This window comes from Salvelinus sp. IW2-2015, linkage group LG4q.1:29, assembly GCF_002910315.2.
Source record: "Salvelinus sp. IW2-2015 linkage group LG4q.1:29, ASM291031v2, whole genome shotgun sequence".
Lineage (NCBI taxonomy): Eukaryota > Metazoa > Chordata > Actinopteri > Salmoniformes > Salmonidae > Salvelinus > Salvelinus sp. IW2-2015.
Genome location: NC_036842.1, coordinates 30325954 through 30350875, shown reverse-complemented (window position 1 = coordinate 30350875; position 24922 = coordinate 30325954). Strand labels below are relative to the sequence as shown.

Sequence of the window (24922 nt, the reverse complement as noted above, 5' to 3'; positions counted from 1 at the left end):
GCCAGTGTTTTCCCTTCAGGAAGTGATGAACAGACCTGAATCTCTGTTTGGTCTGAGCAATCAGAAGCTGTCACAATCCTGTGAGTGTTAGTATGAAGAATGTGTGATATACAGTACAGATATACAGTATAAAGTAGTGTGGGGGTTTGGGCTTTGTGCAGTACAGATATATAAAGTAGTGCAGAGGTCCCAGAGTCCTGTATGATTCCACCCCAGTGGGTCAACTAACTCACAGCAAGTGATGCTCTCTGGTTTGTCAGGAACGCTAGTGACTCTTGGTCACCACCATATGGTAAATTAAAGAACTACAGGGATGTTTGTCAGTTTAATATCAAACAAAGGATCGAGCATTTAACAGAAATATAGTCCATAAGACTGAAGTTATGAATGTAGTACAATTTGTATTGATATTAGGCACTTCTATCATTGCTTTTCATCATCAGTATTTGATCCAGTATATATTTAGTGTGCTTTATAGTTTTATTTATGGCTTTGTCAATAGCTGCGCTAGTTTCTCCAATAGTAATCAACAGCACCATCAACAAAATCACACGATTTTGGGGGCGAACACACACGCAGAGAGAATACATTACATTTTCAGGCCTTGTTTTCTACTTTGTTTACCGGGCTATCATCTAAAACCAATCATATCTTATTTGTAGTCTGACAAAATTCCATCTGAAATAGAAAGGTCCCATTTCTAGCGACAGATTACTATACCGTCAATAATTCAGTAGGTATTCCAGCCATTGTTACCCACATGGAGAAAGCCAACAGGTTGGTTGTTTTTATCCTTTTCCATTTGACAAACAGTTAATTTGCTCAGAGAGAAAGGAGACTGAGGGAAAGCGAGAGGCACATGCAGAATCCCAAACTGAATGACTGTGTGCGCAGTTGAACCCTATGGAGGGCAAAATGACTAATTGTTAATTATGGAAGGCTGATGAAAATTGCTCAAGTGTAAATGATGGTTTCACATTGGAGAAGCACCGCGGTTCAGACACACCTACCCCCAAAGTGGAAAATCAGCATTATTTTAAACTTGACAGGACACACTGGGCTGTTGAACAGGCAGCTATAGCTGACTTATTATTCACTGATTAATTACACTGCAGATGTTGTTGGAGACATTACAGGGGGAAATGAAATGAGAGATCACTGCTATGGAGACAGGGCAGGGGTAATGTGGAGTCGGGAGCTGGATGAGCTACAGAAAGATAAGTAAAGCCAAAAAGGAGTGAGGGGTAGAACTAAAGGAAAAGCATGATGATAGAATTTCAAAGAGGGCAAGGAAAACTGCCTATGCCTGGATAGTAGTATTGAAGTGGTGTCAGGCAGGTCAGAAAAGTATAGTGGAGAGTTTGAAAAGTATAGAGACTTAGTGGTAGAACTGTGTGACTGTGCACTGCAGTAGATGGGGATGCACAACCACAGTATTGTCCAGTAACACCAACAAACTGAGAAGGATGCCACCTACACTTCTATGCATGTGTCCCAAATGGAACCACATTCCCTACATAGTGCACTACTTCTGACCAAAGCTCTACAGGCACTCGTCAAAAGTCATGCACTATAGGGTGCCATTTGGGACAGACTACATCTACCCTAAAGCATTCAAATATCTGAGTCCTACCCACCATCTGAACTTCTAGAGTCCTCTCAGCATTCTTATGTCTAATTCAATTTTCCTGGTGTAAGAAACATGGTAGACCCTCTTTTAAATCATTGAGGTTGAGTGAACGAGTGTGTGCACTTCAGGGAGGGAGTAGAATGAATGGAATATGACTTGTGTTCTCCTGGAGCCCCGTCCTAGTGTCCCTCTATCCCCGAGGCCTGGGGGCAGGTCTGGGGCAGGTGCAGGGCAATGTCCTTCAAACTATCTCGCTCCTTTCTTATCTCCTGCAGGTCCTGTTCCAGGTGGGTCAGTTGGCTCTTCTGGTCCTGGCCAGCTGACCATAGGGTCTGGATCTTCCCGTTCAGGGCAGGGCTCTCCACGCTGCCACGCAGAACACCCAACCGCACCGCCGTCTCGCTGAGGATACGGTCAAACTGCTCCAGCACCATGCTCCCATCTGAAAGACAGAAAACAGTATTTGAGATAATACATTGTACAGTCTTTCAGGATTACAGTTATTGTGAAAAAGTGGAGACACAGAAAAAGGGATGAATTTGTACTTTCAAGCTAGGAATGTTGAACAGGCCTAGTATTTAACTCTTGCCATCAGCAAGGCTCTTGTCTTGTGTGGTCACTGTGAGGTCTATGTGCCACCCTGTTGTGCCCACCCAACGATGGGGTTGGCCAGCGTTATGAGTGGACGTTTCTCCATCAGGATGGTGCCCACATCACAACTGACTCATTAACAGGGACAGAGGAACTGTGGGAAACCATTTAGTCACCTGGACAGCTGGTTTATGCATTTAATCAATACAAATATTTTATTGAAACAGTTGTAACAGTATCTGGTTTGCTAATTCTACTGGTGAACAGGATATCTGAATTCATATAAATCCTAGAGAGGTGGGTCAACAACATTCTTCCTTCATCTGAGAAATCCATCTGGACCACTTTACTAACAACCATTCTGACATAGCATCACTGATCTGATGGAAGTCAGGTGTGAGTGATCAGTGGTGAGGAGGGCAGTAACATGTGGGCTTAGATGCTTCTGGTTGAGCTGACATGTTGGATTTGTTACTGCATGAAATTTAGAGTGCGTCCAAATTTGTACCCTATTCCCCATAGCTAAAAGTAGTACACTATATAGGGAGTAGGGTGTCATTTGGGACAGCCCAGTAAATGTCAGATTTGAACTTACCCATGTTACTGATGAGCTGGATGAGTGTGAGTGAATAGGCCTCCAGCTGAAACTTAGCTGCCTGGATGTCCCCCTTCACACTGGTCAGAGACTCTACAGGCTGGAGATCAGAGGGACAAATAGACAGGGACATATTGTAATGAAAACTCAGGGAGAAAAAGGTGTAGACTCACATGCAGAGCACAGCAGGTGTTTATTTCGCAGAAGGCAGGAATCATGGTTACAGGCAGGAAATACACAGGTGAATCAAAACTAGGACTGAAGGCTATAACTGGTTCTCACAAAAGAGCGAGGAAAAGGCTTAGTAGAGTCAAAACCAACAATACCTCACAAAGGAACAAACAGAATGAACTGAACTAAATAAGGAGCTGATGAGACCAGGTGAGTAACTAACACAGGTGAAATCAATGAACACAAAGAAACAGGGCTACGTTCAAGAACACAACGAAACAGAACACAAGGTTGACTAAGAAAATAAATACAGAACCTTACACATTTGTACTGTATATACACAGAGCAGTTAAAAGTTTGGATACACCTACTCATTTCAGGGTTTTTCTTTATTTTTACTATTTCTACATTGTATAAAAATAGTGAAGACATCAAAACTATGAAATAACACATATGGAATCATGTAGTAACCAAAAAATAATAATATATATTTTGTATTTGAGATTCTTCAAAGTAGCCACCCTTTGCCTTGATGACAGCTTTGCACACTCTTGGCATTCTCTCAACCAGCATCATGAGGTAGTCACATGGAATGCATTTATATTAACAGGTGTGCCTTGTTAAAAGTTAATTTGTGGAATTTCTTTCCTTCTTAATACGTTTGAGCCAATCAGTTGTGTTGTGACAAGGTAGGGGTGGTATATAGAAGACAGCCCTATTTGGTAAAAGACCAAGTCAATATTATGGCAAGAACAGCTCAAATAAGCAAAGAGAAATGACAGTCTATCATTACTTTAAGACATGAAGGTCAGTCAATATGGAACATTTTAAGAACTTTTAAAGTTTCTTTAAGTGCAGTTCAAAAAACCATCAAGCGCCATGATGAAACTGGCTCTCATGAGGACCGCCACAGGAAAGGAAGACCCAGAGTTACCTCTGCTGCAGAGGATAAGTTCATTTGAGTTAACTGCACCTCAGATTGCAGGCCAAATAAATGTTTTACAGAGTTCAAGTAACAGACGCATCTCAACATCAACTGTTCAGAGGAGACTGCGTGAATCAGGCCTTCATGGTCCAATTGCTGCAAAGAAACCACTACTAAAGGACACCAATAATAATAAGAGACTTGCTTGGGCCAAGAAACACGACCAATGGACATTAGGCCGGTGGAAATCTGTCTTTTGGTCTGATGAGTCCAAATTTGAGATTTTGTGTTCCAACCGCTGTGTCTTTGTGAGACGCAGAGTAGGTGAACGGATGATCTCTGCATGTGTGGTTCCCACCGTGAAGCATGGAGGAGGAGGTGTGATTGTGTGGTGGTACTTTGCTGGTGACACTGTCTGTTATTTGTTTAGAATTCACATTTAACCAGCCTGGCTACCACAGCATTCTGCAGTGATACGCCATCCCATCTGGTTTGCGCTTAGTGGGACTATCATTTGTTTTTCAACAGGACAATGACCCAACACACCTCCAGGCTGCGTAAGGGCTATTTGACCAAGAAGGAGAGTGATGGAGTGCTGCATCAGATGACCTGGCCTCTACAATCACCCGACCTCAATCCAATTGAGATGGTTTAGGATGAGTTGAACCCCAGGGTGAAGGAAAAGCAGCCAACAAGTGCCCAGCATATGTGGGAACTCCTTCAATACTGTTGGAAAAGCATTCCAGGTGAAGCTGGTTGAGAGAATGACAAGTGTGCAAAGCTGTCATCAAGGCAAAGGGTGGCTACTTTGAAGAATCTGAAATATTTTTGGGGGTCACTATATTATTCCATATGTGGTATTTCATTGTTTTGATGTCTTCACTATTATTCTACAATGTAGAAAACAGATAGAAAAACCATAGAATGAGTAGGTGTGTCCAAATCTTTGGCGGGTACTGCATATAGAGAGATAGATAATGGCAACATTATAGCATACAATGTGGGGGCTGAATCCCCCTTCAGATCCGCATGTGTAACTCCTCGTAACTTTCAAATCAAAGTGTATTTGTCACTTGCACAGAATACAGCGGGTTTAACGGTACCCTGAAATACTTACAAATGCTTACTTTCAAGGATTCATGGAGCAATGTCAGTTGTATATTTGTTTGAAAATTTGCCCATGCAAATCTCAAGCTAGGATTCAACCCTAAGTGATTGGATATAGTATTGTACTAAATACTCTTTCAGGTCCCAGATTATTGGTTGTGTTGTGTTACCTATGAGTTGAGTTGGGCTTGTGCCTGGGCAGTGTGGTTGATTATTGGTTGTGTAGTGGTTACATATGAGTTGAGTTGGGCTTGTGCCTGGGCAGTGTGGTTGATTATTGGTTGTGTAGTGGTTACATATGAGTTGAGTTGGGTTTGTGCCTGGGCAGTGTGGTTGATTATTGGTTGTGTAGTGGTTACATACATATGAGTTGAGTTGGGCTTGTGCCTGGGCAGTGTGGTTGATTATTGGTTGTGTTGTGGTTACCTCTACGTTGAGTTGAGCTCGTGCCTGGGCAGTGTGGTTCTCTAGCTCAGCCAGCTGCTGCAGGGCTGTGTCCACAGAGGAGCTGAGCTGGGCAGACGCTGTCCTCACGTGCTTGGCCTTGGTCAGGGTGGCCCTGGCCTCCTGGGTCCAGAGAAAAACACAGACAAATGAATACGAAGAAAAAAGAAAGGAGACAAATAAACAGGATTCATAGGGGTGTGATGTGACTTATGTGAATGGAATTTAAATTGAACACACACACACAAACAACAACACACACATTTGCCCCCCCCATACTCACTTTAGACAGGGCGTGTGCAGTGTGTTCTGCCTGTTCTGCGGTAGCATTGGAGAGGGTAGCGTTATCCAGGGCAGGCCTCAGGACTCTCTCTGTCTGGTTCACCTTCTTATTGATGTCTTCCAGAACCTTCTCCCTCAGCAGCGTCTCCTTCTTCAGAGCAGCCTTGGTCTGGGCCTGCCTTCGAGGCCACTCTCTCTGCATGTCTAGGGTGGGGAATGGACAGGGGCAAGGCAGGTTGGCCACTGACATGGTTAAAGAAGTGTGATAGCAACTGACAAAACGTTTTTTATTCTATCCTATCCTATTCTATTTCACAATCCATGTACTAATAACAAAGTCATGAGAAAATATGAGTTCTAGTTCCATTCAATTCTATTCCTTCCCTTACAAAAAAACCATGACAAACATCACGTGACATCACATGACATCAAAAACAGACACGTGCGTCAGACGTGGAGTCAGCCACGTGTGAAGTTTCACATGTACATTTTTCACATGTATGTAATTGGCAGGATAAGAACCCAGATCTCCTATGGGAGAAGACAAAGTCTAGCCCATCTGACCAAGAGGGCCAACATTCATTTTGAAGTCGCAGGCGGGCTACCTGATCACATGACCATGACCAACCATTAACAACTCAAGTCTGCTACACTTTCAGCTCTCTCTCTCTCTCTCTCTCTCTCTCTCTCTCTCTCTCTCTCTCTCTCTCTCTCTCTCTCTCTCTCTCTCTCTCTCTCTCCTCCTTAATTTTTTGTTTAAAACTGTTCAACTATTGTCTTTCTCCCTCTTTGAGTTACCTACTGACCACATTTTATGCACTGCAGCGCTAGCTAGCTGTAGCTTATGCGTTCAGTACTAGATTAATTATTTATCTGATCCTTTGATTGGGTGGACAATATGTCAGTTCATGTTGCAAGAGCTCTGATAGGTTGGAGGATGTCCTCCGGAAGATGTCTATGGAAGGGAGTGAGAATCCTGATTCTCCTAGATTTTGTATTGAAGTCAATGCATCAGAAACTAGCTGTCCTCTGGCTTCACCACAGTGCTACCTTACTGAGTGGTGTTGAGGCTACTGTAGACCTACATAGCAAAACAATGTGTTTTAATGAATTATTTTGTGACGTGAATATATTTAGTGTAGTTTTATCTAAAAATTATCATTTATTTATGTTTCAATATTCTTATTTTTATTAAATTCACTGAAGAGGATGGTCCTCCCCTTCCTCACCTAAGGAGCCTCCACTGGTAGATATGTATAGGGGTAAGGTGCCTAGGCATCAGGATATATGATAAACAAAGTAGCAACAGCATATATGATGATTGTATGTGAGAGGATGTGCGTGAGTGTGTAGGGCCCTGTGAGTGTGCATAGAAAGTGCAAAAATTTTAATAAAATACAATGGTCAATTTAGATAGCTATATAGCAGTTTTATGGCTTGGGGATAGAAGCTGTTCAGGAGCCTGTTGGTACCGCTTATCATGCGGATGCAGAGAGAGCAGTCTATGGCTTGGGTGGCTGGAGTCTTAAACAATTTTCCAGGCCTTCCTTTCACACCGCCCTGGATGGCAAGGAGCTTGGCCCCAGTGATGCACTGGGCTGTCCGCGCCACCCTCTGTAGCCCCATGAGATCGAGGGCGGTGCTATTGCCATACCAAGCAGTGATGCAGCCAGTCAATATGCTCTCAATGGTACAGCTGTACTTTTTGAGGATCTGAGGTCCCATGCCAAATCTTTTCAACCTCCTAAAGGGGAAGAGGCACTGCCGTGCCTTCTTCACAACTGTACGCATGTGTGTGGACCATTTTAAGTCCTTATTGATTTGGACACAGAGGAACTTGAAGCTCTCGACCCGCTCCACTGCAGCCCCACTGATGTGGATGGGGGCATGCTTGCCCCCCTTTTTCTTGTAGTACACAATCAGCTCCTTGGTCTTATTGAAGTTGAGGGAGAGGTTGTTGTTCAGGCACCACACTGCCTGGCCACTGACCTCCTCCCTGTAGGCTGTCTCATCGTATCCGGTGATCAGGCCTACCATCGTCGTGTCGTCAGCAAACTTGATGATGGTGTTAGAGTCCTGCATGGCAGTTGTGGGGGAACAGGGAGTACCGGAGGGGACAAAGCACACACCCCTGTGGGGTCCCTGCGTTTAGGTTCAGCGGGGCTGAGGTGATGTTGCCTATCCTCACCACCTGGGGTCGGCCAGTCAAGAAGTCCAGGATCCAGTTGCAGAGGGAGGTGTTCAGTCCCAGCGTCCTACGCTTGGTGACGAGCTTGGAGGGGACAATGGTGTTGAACGCTGGGCTGTAGTCAATGAACAGCGTTCTCACATAGGTATTCCTCTTACATGTACAGTTGAAGTCGGAAGTTTACATACACTTAGGTTGGAGTCATTAAAACTCGTTTTTCAACCACTACACAAATGTCTTGTTAACAAACTATAGATCTGGCAAGTCGGTTAGGACATCTACTTTCTGCATGACACAGGTCATTTTCCCAACAATTATTTACAGACAGATTATTTCACCTATAATTCACTGTATCACAATTCCAGTGGGTCAGAAGTTTACATACACTAAGTTGACTGTGCCTTTAAACAGCTTGAAAAATTCCAGAATATGATGTCATGGTTATAGAAGCTTCTGATAGGCTAATTGACATAATTTGAGTCAATTCGATTTGTACCTGTGGATGTATTTCAAGGCCCACCTTCAAACCTCTTTGCTTGACATCATGGGGAAATCAAAAGAAATCAGCCAAGACCTCAGGAAAAAAATAGTTGACCTCCACAAGTCTGGTTCATCCTTGGGAGCAATTTCCAAAGGTACCACGTTCATCTGTACAAACAATAGTACGCAAGTATAAACACCATGCGACCACGCAGCCGTCATACCGCTCAGGAAGGAGACGTGTTCTGTCTCCTAGAGATGAACGTACTTTGGTGTGAAAAGTGCAAATCAATCCCAGAACAACAGCAAAGGACCTTGTGAAGATGCTGGAAGAAACAGGTACAAAAGTATCTATAACCACAGTAAAACGAGTCCTATATCGACATAACCTGAAAGGCCGCTCAGCAAGGAAAAAGCCACTGCTCCAAAACCTCCATTAAAAAAGCCAGACTACGGTTTGCAGCTGCACATGGGGACAAAGATCGTACTTTTTGGAGAAATGTCCTCTGGTCTGATGAAACAAAAATAGAACTGTTTGGTCATAATGACCATCGTTATGTTAGGAGGAAAAAGGGGGGGGCTGGCAAGCCGAAGAACACCATCCCAACCGTGAAGCACGGAGGTGGCAGCATCATGTTGTGGCGGTGCTTTGCTGCAGGAGGGATTGGTGCACTTCACAAACTAGATGGCATCATGAAAAAATTTAATTATGTGGATATATTGAAGCAACATCTCAAGACATCAGTCAGGAAGTTAAAGCTTGGTTGCAAATGGGTCTTCCAAATGGACAATGACCCCAAGCATACTTCCAAAATTGTGGCAAAATGGCTTCAGGACAACAAAGTCAAGGTATTGGAGTGGCCATCACAAAACCCTGACCTCAATCCTATAGAATATTTGTGGTCAGAACTGAAAAAGCTTGTGCGAGCAAGGAGGCCTACAAACCTGACTCAGTTACACCAGCTCTGTCAGGAGGAACGGGCCTTATTGTGCTTATTGTGGGAAGCTTGTGGAAGGCCACCCGAAACGTTTGACCCAAGTTAAACAATTTTAAGGGCAATGCTACCAAATACTAATTGAGTGTATGTAAACTTCTGACCCAGTGGGAATGTGATGAAAGAAATAAAAGCTGAAATAAATAATTCTCTGCTATTATTCTGACATTTCACATTCTTAAAATAAAGTGGTGATCCTAACTGACCTAAGACAGGGATTTTTTACTAGGATTAAATGTCAGGAATTGTGAAAAACTGAGTTGAAATGTATTTGGCTAAGGTGTATGTAAACTTCCGACTTCAACTGTATCTAGGTGGGTGAGGGCAGTGTGGAGTGCAATTGAGATTGCGTCATCTATGGACCTGTTGTGGCGATATGCAAATTGGAGTGAGTCTGGGATGACGAAGCTAATTTCCTGCAATTCCATCAATTCTGCTATGGGGTTTTGTACTGTGTATTTAAATACTGTATTCTCGACATAGCTCATCCTAATACTTCTACTACTGTAAAATGCATTTTAGTTTCACTGTTTATATACAACGCATATTTATTAATACAGTGCATTTGGAAAGTATTCAGACCCGTTGACTTTTTCCACATTTTGTCACGTTACAGCCTTATTTAAAATTGTTAAATACTTTCCCCCCCTCATCAATCTACACACAATAACCCATAATGACAAAGCAAAATCAGGTTTTAGAAATGTTTGCAAATGTATAAAAAATTAAAACTTAAATATTTCATTTACATAAGTATTCAGACCCTTTACTCAATACTTTGTTGAAGCACCTAAAGTGCCTTGCAAAAGTATTCACCCCCCTTGGCCTTTTTCCTATTTTGTTTCATTACAACCTGTAATTAAAATTGATTTTTATTTGGATATATTTACACAAAATATTCAAAATTGGTGAAGTTAAATGAAAAAAATGACTTGTTTCAAAAAATTATATATATATAAAAATAAAAAAAATGAAAAGTGGTGCATGCATATGTATTCAAACCCTTTGCTCTGAAGCCCCTAAATAAGATCTGGTGCAACCAATTACCTTCAGAAGTCACATAATTAGTTAAATAAAGTCCACCTGTGTGCAATCTAAGTGTCACATGATCTGTCACATGATCTCAGTATATATACACCTGTTCTGAAAGGCCCCAGACCACCAAGCAAGCGGCACTATGAAGACCAAGGAGCTCTCCAAACAGATCAGGGACAAAGTTGTGGAGAAGTACAGATCAGGGTTGGGATACAAAAAAATATCTGAAACTTTGAACAACCCACGGAGCACCATTAAGTCCATTATTAAAAAATTGAAAGAATTTGTCACCACAACGAACCTGTCAAGAGAGGGCCGCCCACCAAAACTCACGGACCAGTCAAGGAGGGCATTAATCAGAGAGGCAACAAAGAGACCAAAGATAACCCTGAAGGAGCTGCAAAGCTCCACAGCGGAGATTGGAGTATCTGTCCATAGGACCATTTTATGCCTTACACGCCACAGAGCTGGGCTTACGGAAGAGTGGCCAGAAAAAAGCCATTGCTTAAAGAAAATAATAAGCAAACACGTTTGTTGTTCACCAAAAGGCATATGGAAGAAGGGACTCTGGTCAGATGAGACTAAAATGTAGCTTTTTGGCCATCAAGGAAAATGCTATGTCTGGCGCAAACCCAACACCTCTCATCACCCAGAGAACACCGCCGCTAAAAAACATCCCCACAGCATGATGCTGCCACCACCATGCTTCACCGTAGGGACGGTGCCAGGTTTCCTCCAGACGTGACGCTTGGCGTTCAGGCCAAAGGCTATAATCTTGGTTTCATCGGACCAGAGCATTTTGTTTCTCATGGTCTGAGAGTTCTTTAGATGCCTTTTAGCAAACTCCAAGCGGAGTTTGCCAAAAGTCACCTCCCTGACCAAGGCCCTTTTCCCCCGACTGCTCAGTTTGGCCAGACGGCCAGCTCTTGGAAAAGTCTTGGTGGTTCCAAACTTCTTCCATTTAAGAATGATGGAGGCCACTGTGTTCTTGGGGACCTTCAATGCTGCAGACATTTTTTGGTACCCTTCCCCAGATCTGTGCCTTGACACAATGCTGTCTTGGAGCTCTACGGACAATTCCTTCGACCTCGTGGCTTGGTTTTTGCTCTGACATACACTGTCAACTGTGGGACCTTATATAGACAGGTGTGTGCCTTTCCAAATCATGTCCAATCAATTGAATTTAGCACAGGTGGCCTTCAATCAAGTTGTAGAAACATCTCAAGATGATCAATGGAAACAGGATGCAGCTGAGCGTAATTTCAAGGGTCTGAATAGTTATGTAAATAAGATATTTCTGTTTTCTATTTTTTATTTTGCAAAAAAATCTAAAAACCTGTTTTCACTTTGTCATTATGGGGTATTGTGATGTCATTATGGGGTATTGTGATGTCATTATGGGGTATTGTGATGTCATTATGGGGTATTGTGATGTCATTATGGGGTATTGTGATGTCATTATGGGGTATTGTGATGTCATTATGGGGTATTGTGTGTAGATTGTGTGTAGATTTATTTGTGTACTTGTTTGACATTTTACTGCATTGTTAAGAGTCAGTAACATAAGCATTTTGCTGCACGGGTTAAAACATCTGCCTAACTGTTTTGAAAGTCAATTTGTTTTACAATCATTGTTGTTTTTAGCTGTACAGATTATGTATTTTGGATGTTTTCAGTGTATTTTGAATGCTTTCAGACAATGTGATGACTTTTTTTGCACAAAACAATTACAAAAAGTAAACTTGAGTTAAATGACTAAATCTGAGATCGCTACTTTTAGCATGTTAAATATAATCAAGAAGGAGACAGAACGCTAGCTTCTCTGTCCTTTTGGATGAGCTTCTTTCAATGGTCACTGACCAACGTATGAAGAAGAGAGGCATGCACCTGCAGCAGTAACACTCCAAAAGGTTGGCTCAGAAATAATAAATCATTCTTTTTAAAACACTTTAATTATTATACTCAGGTAGGCTAAGTTACCGTTTTACAGAATTTCATATGTGGAAACTCTACTACATGTGAAAATATGGTTTCATATGTGAAACATAGGCTCAACATGTGAAACAACTATTTAAATTGTGAAAATTCAATTTCACATGTGAAAATGAGATTTTGACAATTGAAGCTGCAAATTTGACATGCTTTTCTTTGTAAGGGTTTATATTCAGACTACCCTGATGAGATTTCCAACAACTAATATGACGTGACACTTTTTATTTTATTTTTATAAACAGTGAATATATTGTTGAAATGAACTGGAGGCTGTGAAACTCAGAGTGCATTTGAGGCTTTGTTATTATTTCCCACAATCACAGCTGCTCTTCCTCCTCTCACAAAATGACAAGTGGAGCTTAACAGGGAGAAACAAACGGTTACATTGGTGTTACATTTGTTTTTCTAAGCATTTTGATATTTAATTAGAATAACTCCGTGGGCTGATATTGCAGTGATGGGAATATGAAAACTAAGCAAAAAGTCTGAAATGTAAAACAACAGAAAAAGAAACAGAAATAGAACATGCTGCAAACGGCACCTTCCAGTTCTCTCCGCAGAGCGATGGCCTCTGACTCCATTTCTTTCCCTGTCACCACCGATGACAGGGCCAGGACCTTTGACCCATGGGCATGAGCTGTCAGCTGCAGAGGGATGTACCAGGGATAGAGAGAGAGTAGGGAGTGAACCTCACAGAACCTCAAGAGTTACACATCAGACAGCACAGCGTCCTGACTATGTGGTCACTGACTGATTTGACGCAGAAGCATCTACCGTCTACTGTAGTTATAATAAAACAATTGAAACAAATAATTAAGGAATTAATATTTTTCAGACGGACGATAAAAGTACTGTAAAATGTTTTATTATAATCTTTCTTATTATGTGTAATTGTTCTGCTTTCACTCTACAGCAGGGGTACGCGCAATGCCGTCAGTGGTACGCCAAATAAAAATGTGATTCACATTTAATATATATATATATACATACATTTTTATTTGGCGTACCACTGACAGCATTGCGCGTACCCCTGCTCTAGAGTAAAAGCAGAACTGTCACGCCCTGACCTTAGAGATCCTTATTATTCTCTATGTTTGGTTAGGTCAGGGTGTGTTTCGGGTGGGAAAGTCTATGTTTTCTATTTCTTTGTTTTTGGCCGCGTGTGGTTCCCAATCAGAGGCAGCTGTCTATCGTTGTCTCTGATTGGGGATCCTATATAAGTTGTCATCTTCCTTTTGGGTTTGGTGGGATCTTGTTTTCTGTTTAGTGTCTGTGCCTGACAGAACTGTTCGCGTTAGTTTTTTTGTCGTTGTTATTTTGTTTTGGTGTCATCAATAAAAAGATGATCTACGCCTACCACGATGCACCTTGGTCCACTCTTCATTCTACAAACGAGAGCCGTTACAAGAACAATTACACATAATAAGAAAGATTATAAAACATTTTACAGTACTTTTATTATATATATTATATACACTACCGTTCAAAAGTTTGGGGTCACAGAAATGTCATTGTTTTCGAAAGAAAAGCAAAAAAAATTGTCCATTAAAATATCGTAAAATTGATCACAAATACAGTGTAGACTTTACAGATTGTTGTTGTAAATTACTATTGTAGGTGAAAACGGCAGATTTTTTATGTAATATCTGCATAGGCGTACAGAGGCCCATTATCAGCGACCATCACTCCTGTGTTCCAATGGCATGTTGTGTAAGCTAATCCAAGTTTATCATTTTAAAAGGCTAATTGATAATTAGAAAACAATTTTGCAATTATGTTAGCACAGGTGTTGTCCTGATTAAAGAAGTTTTTGAGCGAGAATTCAGACGACTTTCGAGTAGTAAGACGTATTAAAGCAACAGATACCATTAATAAGAAGGAGCTAGAAGCGTCTTATATGGTGAGCTACCGAGTGGCTAGGACAGGCAAGCCACATACTATTGTGGAGGACTTAATTATTCCTGCTGCCACAGATATGGCTGGGACAATGCTGGGGGAAAAGGCCAAAAAAACTATACAGACAATGCCTTCATCAAACAACACTGTTTCACGATGCATCAGTGACATGGCAGGAGATGTTTTGAAACAATTACTGCTTCGCATACAAGCCAGTGAATTCTATGCGTTACAGCTGGATGAGTCAACAGACGTGGCGACACGTTTTTTTTAATTGAGAGACGAGCATAAAACTTCTTCAGGCTGCAAGCCCGACACCGGTACACTTATGACAACATCCAGCTCAAGTGCAGGGCGCGAAATTCAAAATATATTTTTTAGAAATATTTAACTTTCACACATTACAAGTCCAATACAGCATTTGAAAGATAAACATCTTGTGAATCCAGCCAACATGTCCGATTTTTTAAATGTTTTTACAGCGAAAACACCACGTATATTTATGTTAGCTCACCACCAAATAGAAAAAGGACAGACATTTTTCACAGCACAGGTAGCATGCACAAACCCAACCTAACTAACCAAGATCCAACCAAACTAACCAAGAAACAACTTCATCAGATGACAGTCCTTTAACATGTTACACAATAAATCTATGTTTTGTTCGAAAAATGTGCATATTTGAGGTAATAATAGTTTTACATTGATGCTACCATCACAGCTACCGTCAGAAATAGCACCGAAGCAACCAGAGTAATTACAGACACCAACGTCAAATACCTAAATACTCATCATAAAACATTTCTGAAAAATATATGGTGTATAGCAAATGAAAGACAAAGATCTTGTGAATACAGCCAATATTTCCGATTTTTTAAGTGTTTTACAGCGAAAACACAATATAGCGTTATATTAGCTTACTACAATAGCTAACACACAACAGCATTGATTCAAGGCAAACGGTAGCGATAGCACAGTTCGACAGATATATGAAATAGCATCCCAAAATGGGAATACATTTCAATAATCTAATAAAACTATACTGAAAAAACATACTTTACGATGATATTGTCACATTTATCAAATAAAATCAAAGCCGGAGATAGTATTCGCCTATAACGACGGCTTTCCAGAAGGCGATTCCAGGTTCATCTTCGCGCTTTCGAAAAAACAGGAAATGGCGGACACGTCATTCCAAAAGGATTTATTCCACTTCAGACCAAGATAATCCATTCATTTCTTCTCTCACTTCCTCTTGACATCTAGGGGAAGGTGTATGACGTGTATGTATACCAATACGTATCATGCCCATTTATAGGCAAGCCTTTGAACAGAGACCTCGATTTCAGAAATCTCACTTCCTGTCAGGAAGTGGGCTGCAGAATGAGTTCTGTTTCACTCAGAGAAATAATTCAAACGGTTTTAGAAACTAGAGAGTGTTTTCTATCCAATAGTAATAATAATATGCATATTGTACGAGCAAGAATTGAGTACGAGGCCGTTTGAAATGGGCACCTTTTTCCAAGTTACTCAATACTCCCCCTGCAGCCATAAGAAGTTAAAGTTTTCTTTACTGACCATAATTTTCACTTGTCTGACCGCTTGCATGATGATGAGTTTCTCACACGACTGGTATATCTGAGTGATGTTTTTTCTTGCCTGAATAATCTGAATCTAGGATTACAGGGACTTTCCGCATCTATATTCAATGTGCGGGACAAAATTGAGGCTATGATTAAGAAGTTGGAGCTCTTCTCTGTCTGCATTAACAAGGACAACACACACGTCTTTCCATCATTGTATGATTTTTTGTGTGCAAATRAMCTCAAGCTTACRGACAATGTCAAATGTGATATAGTGAAGCACCTGAATGAGTTGGGTCCGCAATTACGCAGGTACTTTCCCGAAACGGATGACACAAACAACTGGATTCGTTATCCCTTTCATGCCCTGCCTCCAGTCCACTTACCGATATCTGAACAAGAGAGCCTCATCGAAATTGCAACAAGCGGTTCTGTGAAAATTGAATTTAATCAGAAGCCACTGGCAGATTTCTGGATTGGGCTGCGCTCAGAGTATCCTGCCTTGGCAAATTGCGCTGTTAAGACTCTGATGCCCTTTGCAATCACATACCTATGTGAGAGTGGATTCTCGGCCCTCGCTAGCATGAAAACTAAATACATATGTGTGTGGAATATCTGTGGAAAATGATTTAAGACTGAGACTCTCCCATACAACCCAACATTGCTGAGATACGTGCATCCTTTCAAGCACACCCTTCTCATTAACCTGTGGTGAGTTATTCACAATTTTCGTTGGGAAAATAAGGTTTTATATGTAAGATGGCTATATAAAGAGCAAAATAATGTATTATTATTATATTATTATTTGTACACTGGTCCTATAAGAGCTCTTTGTCACCTCCCACGAGCTGGGTTGTGACAAAAACTCACACATTCTTATGTTTAATAAAAGTATCGTATAGTGTGTGTGTGGCAGGCTTACAATGATGGCAAAAAACAACATTTGAGAGTGCGCTGACCCTGGTGCTAGAGGGGGTACGCAGCTGGAGGTTGAATGTTTGAAGAGGTATGGCACTATAAAAGTTTGGGAACCATTGCTCTACAGGATATTGAACTGTATGTGGATTGTGTGTACATTCTATTGTCTATTTTTGTCAGTATATACTGTTTATTGCTGTCAGCAACATTTCACCAGGTCATATTCCTGGTACATGTAAATGTTAGGTGTGCAGATAAAACCCCCTCTACCTTGTATATATCCTTTACAGCAGCCATGTTGTTGTGAGCGGTCTGTATGCGAGGCTCCATCTCCTCTCTAATCTTATTGACCAGCTCCTCTTTAGACTGGACATTAAACGCCAGCTCAGCTGTCCTGTTGCTTAGCTCAACATCCTGAGGAAAGGGGAGAACAGCTGTCATTCATTCATTCATTCATTCATTCATTCATTCAGACATTCAGTCAGTAATTCAGTCAGCCAGTCAGTCAATAAGTCAGTCAGTCAGTCAGTCAGTCCGTCAACTTGAGAGTACAATGAGTTCTTATTACCCCTGACCCCGGTAGCCACTGACCTCTGATTGATTGGCAGCCGGTGCGAGGCTGGGGTCTGATTGGTTGTAACCCTGTGTTGGTCTGAGATCTGATTGGTTGGTTCCTGATGTGGATTTGGGCCTCCTCTGGGACAGCTCCAATAGGGAGGAGGTGAGGTTACCTAGGGCAACCAAGACATCAGCAGACTCCTCCTCCAGAGACAGTTGATTGGCTAGAGTCCTATTCACTTGGGCAGTCAGATTCTCCTTTATCTGCTGCATGTCTGCCAGTCTGAGAGAGAGAAAGAGAGAGAATGAGAGAGAGAGGGGGGAGGGTGTTAGATCATTCAGTGTTTTGATTCTTGACACACTCGCGTGCACACACACACTCACATACACACACACGCACACAAACACACACAATCAAATCATCAATCAATCAAATGTATTTATAAAGCCATTTTTACATCAGCCGATGTCACAAAGTGCTGTACAGAAACCCAGCCTGAAACCCCAAACAGCAAGCAATGCAGATGTAGAAGCACGGTGGCTAGGAAAAACTCCCTAGAAAGGCAGGAACCTAGCCTTTCTGCAATCTTCAAATATGAACATTCTATCATTAATGAGCTTGAGGAGATCAGAGGATTTGATCCTGATTCGATAACCCTCATAGCTATCATCCAATCACAATGTTTATGCAAATTAGACTGATAGTATATTTTCCTAACTTAATTCATGAATTTGATTGGAAACATTCTATCATTGGGCATTCTGATGTAATACATTTAATTGTAAACATAAACATTGGGCGTGGGGAGAACAGAGGATTCCCGTTTATTGGATTTTTAACACAAGCCCATACAATCACATCACACCAGAGAAGCTCTCGCCATTCAAACTTCCCCTCCAGTTCATTGTGAACTGGAGGGGAAGCCTATTTTATACCCAGCAATCAAGAGCAAGGTGCTATATACAGTACCAGTCAAAAGTTTGGACACACCTACTCATTCAAGTTTTTTAAATGAATTTTTTACTATTTTCTACATTGTAAAATAATAGTGAAGATATCAAAACTATTAAATAACACATATGGAATCATGTAGTAACCAAGTGTTAAACAAATTAAAATATATATAATATTTGAGATTCTTCAAAGTAGCCACCCTTTGCCTTGCTGACAGCTTTGCACACTCTTGACATTCTCTCAACCAGCATCATGAGGTAGTCACCTGGAATGCATTTCAATTAACAGGTGAGCCTTGTTAAAAGTGAATTTGTGGAATTTCTTTCCTTCTTAATGCGTTTGAGCCAATGAGTTGTGTTGTGACAAGGTAGGGGTGGTACACAGAAGATAGCTCTATTTGGTAAAAGACAAAGTCCATATTATGGCAAGAACAGCTGAAATAAGCAAAGAGATATAACAGTCCATCATTACTTTAAGACAAGGTCAGTCAATGCAGAACATTTCAAGAACTTTGAACGTTCCTTCAAGTGCAATTTAAAAAAAACATCCAAACTTTTGAGTGGTACTGTATACATATACAGAAGACAGAGATGTGTAAGTTAGAAGTTGATTCATATGCTAGCATATTAATCCATCATTCGTATGCTAGTCTACAGTGCATTTGGAAGGTATTCAGACCCCTTGACTTTTTACACATTTTGTTACGTTACAGCCTTATTGTAAATTTGATTAAATATTTTTTCCCTCATCAATCTACACACAATACCCCATAATGACAAAGGAAAAACAGGTTTTACAAAAAAAAAACATGTATGATTTGGACATGATTTGTTAAGGCACACACCTGTCTATATAAGATCCCACAATTGACAGTGCATGTCAGAGCAAAAACCAAGCCATGAGGTCGAAGGAATTGTCCGTAGAGCTCCGAGACAGGATTGTGTCGAGGCACAGATCTGTGGAAAGGTACCAAAAAATGTCTGCAGCATTGAAGGTCCCCAAGAACACAGTGGCCTCCATCATTCTTAAATGGAAGAAGTTTGGAACCATCAATACATCTCCTAGAGCTGGCCGCCCGGCCAAACTGAGCAATCGGGGGAGAAGGGCTTCAGTCAGGGAGGGGACCAATAACCAGATGGTCACTCTGACAGAGCTCCAGTGGTCCTCTGTGGAATTGGGAGAACCTTCCAGAAGGACAACCATCTCTGTAGCACTCCACCAATCAGGCCAGAAGAAAGCCACTCCTCAGTAAAATGCACATGACAGCCTGCTTGAAGTTTGCCATGAGGCACCTAAAGGACTCTGACCATGAGAAACAAGATTCTCTTGTCTGATGTTACCAAGATTGAACTCTTTGGCCTGAATGCAAAGCGTCATGTCTGAAGGAAACCTGGTACCATCCCTACGGTGAAGCATGGTGGTGGCAGCATCATGCTGTGGGGATGTTTTTTAGCGGCAGGGACTGGGAGACTACTCAGGATCGAGGGAAAGATGAACGGAGCAAAGTACAGAAATATCGTTAATGAAAACCTGCTCCAGAGCACACAGGACCTCAGACTGGGGCGAAGGCGACAACCACCTGTGCTATGCAAGAACATTTTGTGCCAATGAATTGAAGTTGAACATCTTCTAACGCATCCGTTGAATTAAATGTGCAATACAAAAGTGTAGTGCCTAGGCCTATTTTATTAAAGAAACCCTGGCTGTTGACATACGCAACAGATCGCAAAGCAGGGAATCCCCATTCCACATTGAGCTAATTTTTGGAAATGGCAAGTTCACTTTTTCCTCCATAAATGCATATCAAGTGCAAGTACGCTTCCCAGCAGCTCACATTAGCAGGATGGGGGGCCTTTTCATTAGGAGGGACCTCTACCGTGGATAGCTAAAATAATGATAAACACTTCCTCAATTTAAATATTAGACCTATGAGGACACCTATAGCCTACCTATAGCCTACCTATAGCCTACCTTTTGCAATCACGGATTACAAAAAGAAAACCAGCCCCGTCGCGGACCAGGATGTCTTGCTCCCAGACAGGCTAAATAACTTTTTTGCTCGTTTTGAGGACAATACAGTGCCACTGACACGGCCCGCTACCAAAACCTGCGGGCTCTCCTTCACTGCAGCCGAGGTGAGTAAAACATTTAAACGTGTTAACCCTCGCAAGGCTGCAGGCCCAGACGGCATTCCCAGCCGGTTCCCAGCCGCGTTCCCAGAGCATGCGGCGACCAGCTGGCTGGTGTGTTTACGGACATATTCAATCAATCCTTACCCAGTCTGCTGTTCCCACATGCTCAAGAGGGCCACCATTGTTCCTGTTCCCAAGAAAGCTAAGGTAACTGAGCTAAACGACTACCGCCCGTAGCACTCACTTCCGTCATCATGAAGTGCTTGAGGAGGCTAGTCAAGGACCATATCACCTCCACCTCTACCGGACACCCTAGACCCACTCCAATTTGCTTACCGCACCCAATAGTCCACGAGACCGCCCGCAAAAGTCGAGCAACGCACTGGCCCGGAATTAACCATCCATACTCGTGTGAATAGCTGTTCATCGATCTACCAGCTCACGCATTTAACACCATAGTACCCCAACTCTCATCAAGCCGACCAGGGATCTCGACGTCCTGCATGCAACTGAGGTCACTGGACTTTCTGACGGCGCGCCCCACCGGTTGAGCGACCCTTAAGAGGTCTCCGAGCTTTGGGTAACACTCACCTCGTACTCAACCACCGTGCGTATCCTCAACACTGGCCCCACAAGGGTGCCGTTCTGAGCCCTCTCCGTACTCCCTGTTCACCCACGACTGCGTGGCCATGCACGCCCAACCTCAATCATCAAGTTTGCTGATGACACTACAGTGGTAGGCTTGATTACCAACAACGACGAGACGGCCTACAGGGAGGAGGTGAGGCCCTCCGAGTGTGGTGTCAGGAAAATAACCTCACACTCAACGGCAACAAAACAAAGGAGATGATTTGGACTTCAGGAACAGCAGAGGGACACCCCCCTATCCACATCGACGGGTCAGTAGTGGAGAAGGTGGAAATTTTAATTCCTTGGTGTACACATCACGGACAAACTGAAAATGGTCCACCCACACAGAAACAGCGTTGTGAAGAAGGCGCAGCAGCGCTCTTCAACCTCAGAGGCTGAAAGAAATTCGGCCTGCACCAAAAACTCTCACAAACTTCTACAGATGCATAAACGAGAGCATCCTGTCGGGCTGTATCACCGCCTGTATGGCAACTGCTCCGCCCACAACCGTAAGGCTCTCCAGAGGTAGTAGGCTGCCCACAACGCATCCACCGGGGCAAACTACCTGCCCTCCAGGACACCTACACCACCCGATGTCACAGGAAGCCATAAAGATCATCAAGGACAACAACCACCCAAGCACTGCCTGTTCACCCGCTATCATCCAGAGGCAAGTCAGTACAGGTGCATTCAAAGCAGGACCGAGAGACTGAAAAACAGGCTTCTATCTCAAGCATCACGACTGTTAAACAGCCACCACTAACATTTAGCGGCCGCTTGCCAACATACTGACTCAACTCCAGCCACTTTAATAATGGGAATGATGAAATTATGTAAAAAATGTACCACTAGCCACTTTAACAATGCCACTTAATATAATGTTTGCATACCCTACATTACTCATCTCATATGTATATGTATATACTGTACTCATATATCATCTACTGCATCTTCCATCTTTATGTAATACATGTATCACTAGCCACTTTAAACTATGCCACTTTATGTTTACATACCCTACATTACTCATCTCATATGTATTAATACTGCTACTCTATACCATTTACTGCATCTTGCCTATGCCGTTCTTGTACCATCACTCATTCATATATCTTTATGTACATATTTCTTATCCCTTTACACTGTGTGTATAAGGTTAAGTAGTTGTGGAATTGTTTAGCGTTAGATACTGTTGTTATTACTGCATTATCGGAACTAGAAGCACAAGCATTTCGCTACACTCGCCATTAACATCTGCTAACCATGTGTATGTGACAAATAAAATTTGATTTGATTTGATTTGATTTTTTTTATAACTTTATTATAAATTTTTTAATTTTTTGGGGGGGGTTGGATCAGCTTAATCTTGCGGAAAGAATGTTGCTTCCAATGTAATTGTCGTGCATCATTTCCAATCCCCATATTTTTTGGGGGTTAATATAATATCCATACACGCATGCCATAACATATACACATATATACATACACATACCTATATAGACATACATACTTTTTTAAAGAATATACCTTTATTATTATTCCCCGCACCCTACCACCGATCCCCCAATTGGAGTAAACTAATAAAACACTTCTGCTTTTACCTTCAATTTATACCCATCTTACAGCACAGTCCACTTTACAATAGTTCTCCTCTATTTTGTTCTTAGTCCTTCCTCTATTTCTGTTGTCCATCCAATTTTATTTCCACTTGTAACTGTGCTATTTCACAAAAGCTCCGCACCTATACACATTTCACAGATCCCGTATGCCCTACATTGTTTATCTTGGTTATTACGTCCCACCCTTCAGTTCCACTCAACCCCTCCCATCTATCTTCCAACATCATCCATTTCGGATTTTTATTGCCATATATTTTTCAACTGTCTGCTGATGCTTCACAAAAGACTTGAACCTTCCTTATTCTCATAGCTTCTAATAGATTGTAATTAAAAATAACATTTTGCAAAATAATTATTATATTATTGATTGATTGACTATGGCTTTTCAAATCCCCCAGTATTGCTATCTGTAGCGTTAGTTTTAGGCAAATGTTGCAATTCTTCAGCCATTCCTGACCTGTGACCAAAAAATGAGCTACATATGGACAATACCAAAATAAATATGATCTAATGACTCTGCCTCCTCACAACAGAATCTGCAGAGCTGGAAGATTGTTATACCCCATAATATAACATTTCTATTAGTTTGCAAGAATTTTGTACAGTAATTTAAATTGAAAAATTCAGAAAGTCTTGAATCCGCGCGTGTTTTGCGTATCAATTCATAAACCATGTGCCATGGAATGGGTACATCGAAAATCTCTTCCCAACTATTTTGCAATTTATATGGCAACACCTGTCAGTTTTTTTGTCCTCTAAATGAAATTGGTATATATTTTATTTATCACACACTTTTCTTTTAACCATTTATGTTCTTTAATACAGGCCGACAATACAAGTTCCTTTACTTTTTTCCCCTTCTACTTGCCTCTTCCATTTTTGTGTAATGCTCAATTAATTGGTTGTAATTTTGGTAGAGCAGACATTTCCATATGTCTGTGTTAGCTGCAGTGTGACATAACTCCACCAGTTCCTATTTATGACATCATCACAAAAATTTACCCTTTTTTAAACATTTCTTCAATAAATACAGTTTTTTTATCAAGTTACTATATTTGAATTTAACCACAATATTTGTTGTACTATTTGTTCCGTCCTTCAGTGGATTAAACTAAATGCAACCAACCTTTCTAAGGCTTGTTTAAAAAATAAGATATTTTGCGAGATTATTTCCTTTTCAAAACAATCGAAAGTGCAGCAGGTGGAATCTGAATAACAGGGGAAAAGGCCCTTCTTGAATTAGTGGATGAACATTCGTACCAATTAGAGAGAACCAGATTTGATTTAAGTATAACTTTTGTATCGACATATGCCTTTAGTGAGAGTCTAATGCTTTTAATATTTAATCATTTCTGCCCTCCCGAATTCATATTCGTTATATAAATAGCCCTTTAATTTTATCTGGCTTGCCGTTCCAAATAAAATGAATATTTTTGTTCATATAATTTAAAAAAGCAGTCACTAGCGGTGTTAGGCTAAAACCATAAAGCAAATAGGTAAACTGTGATTGACTAAAGAGTTAATCAGGGTGATTTTTCCACAAATAGACAGTGATTTTCCTTTCCATGGTAGGCAAGATCTTATCTATTTTGCTAACTTTCTATAAAAATGTATTGGAGTGAGATCATTTCTTTCTTTTGGATTTTTATACCGAGTATGTCCACATCTCCGGTCAGACCAGTAATGGTAAACTACATGGCAATATAAATGGGTATTTTTAGTGATCCAATATGTAATATGGTACATTTATCATAATTTGGATTTAATCCAGAGAGATAGCCAAGGTATCAGATCCTCTATGAGGCCCTGGACGACTCTAGTATGCTGGTTTAAAAGAAAACATGAGATCATCAGCGTACAATGACACCTTAGTTTTTAAGCCACGGATTTCTAATCCCTTAATATTAATGTTTGATCTAATTTTAACAGCTAACATTTCAGATGGCAATAATAAATAGATAGGCGTCGATAGTTGACAACCTTTGTTTACTCCTCTAGATAGTTTAAAAACTTTTCTGAGATGTAGCCATATTTACTATTTACACCATAGGGTTACGATACATAATTTATAACCCATTTTATAAGAGAATTCCCCAAAATTGAAATATTTCTGCATGCATTTATATATAAAACCTCCAGTCGTACCTTTATCAAAAGCCTTTTCAAAAATCAGCTATGAAAACATCTCTCTCGTGG

The 24922-nt window shown here is 41.2% G+C and overlaps 1 protein-coding gene across 1 annotated transcript in view; it reads right to left on the bottom strand.

The window, feature by feature from the left end:
- Positions 1–312: 312 nt before the first annotated feature.
- Positions 313–24922, bottom strand: part of LOC111960892 (laminin subunit gamma-3-like) — a 258280-nt gene continuing 233670 nt past the window's right edge. Inside the window, 7 exon segments of the mRNA XM_070442778.1 lie at positions 313–2072; positions 2817–2916; positions 5446–5586; positions 5747–5949; positions 12977–13079; positions 17103–17246; positions 17424–17673. Coding sequence (XP_070298879.1) covers positions 1810–2072; positions 2817–2916; positions 5446–5586; positions 5747–5949; positions 12977–13079; positions 17103–17246; positions 17424–17673 — 1204 coding nt within the window. The 3' untranslated portion in view covers positions 313–1809.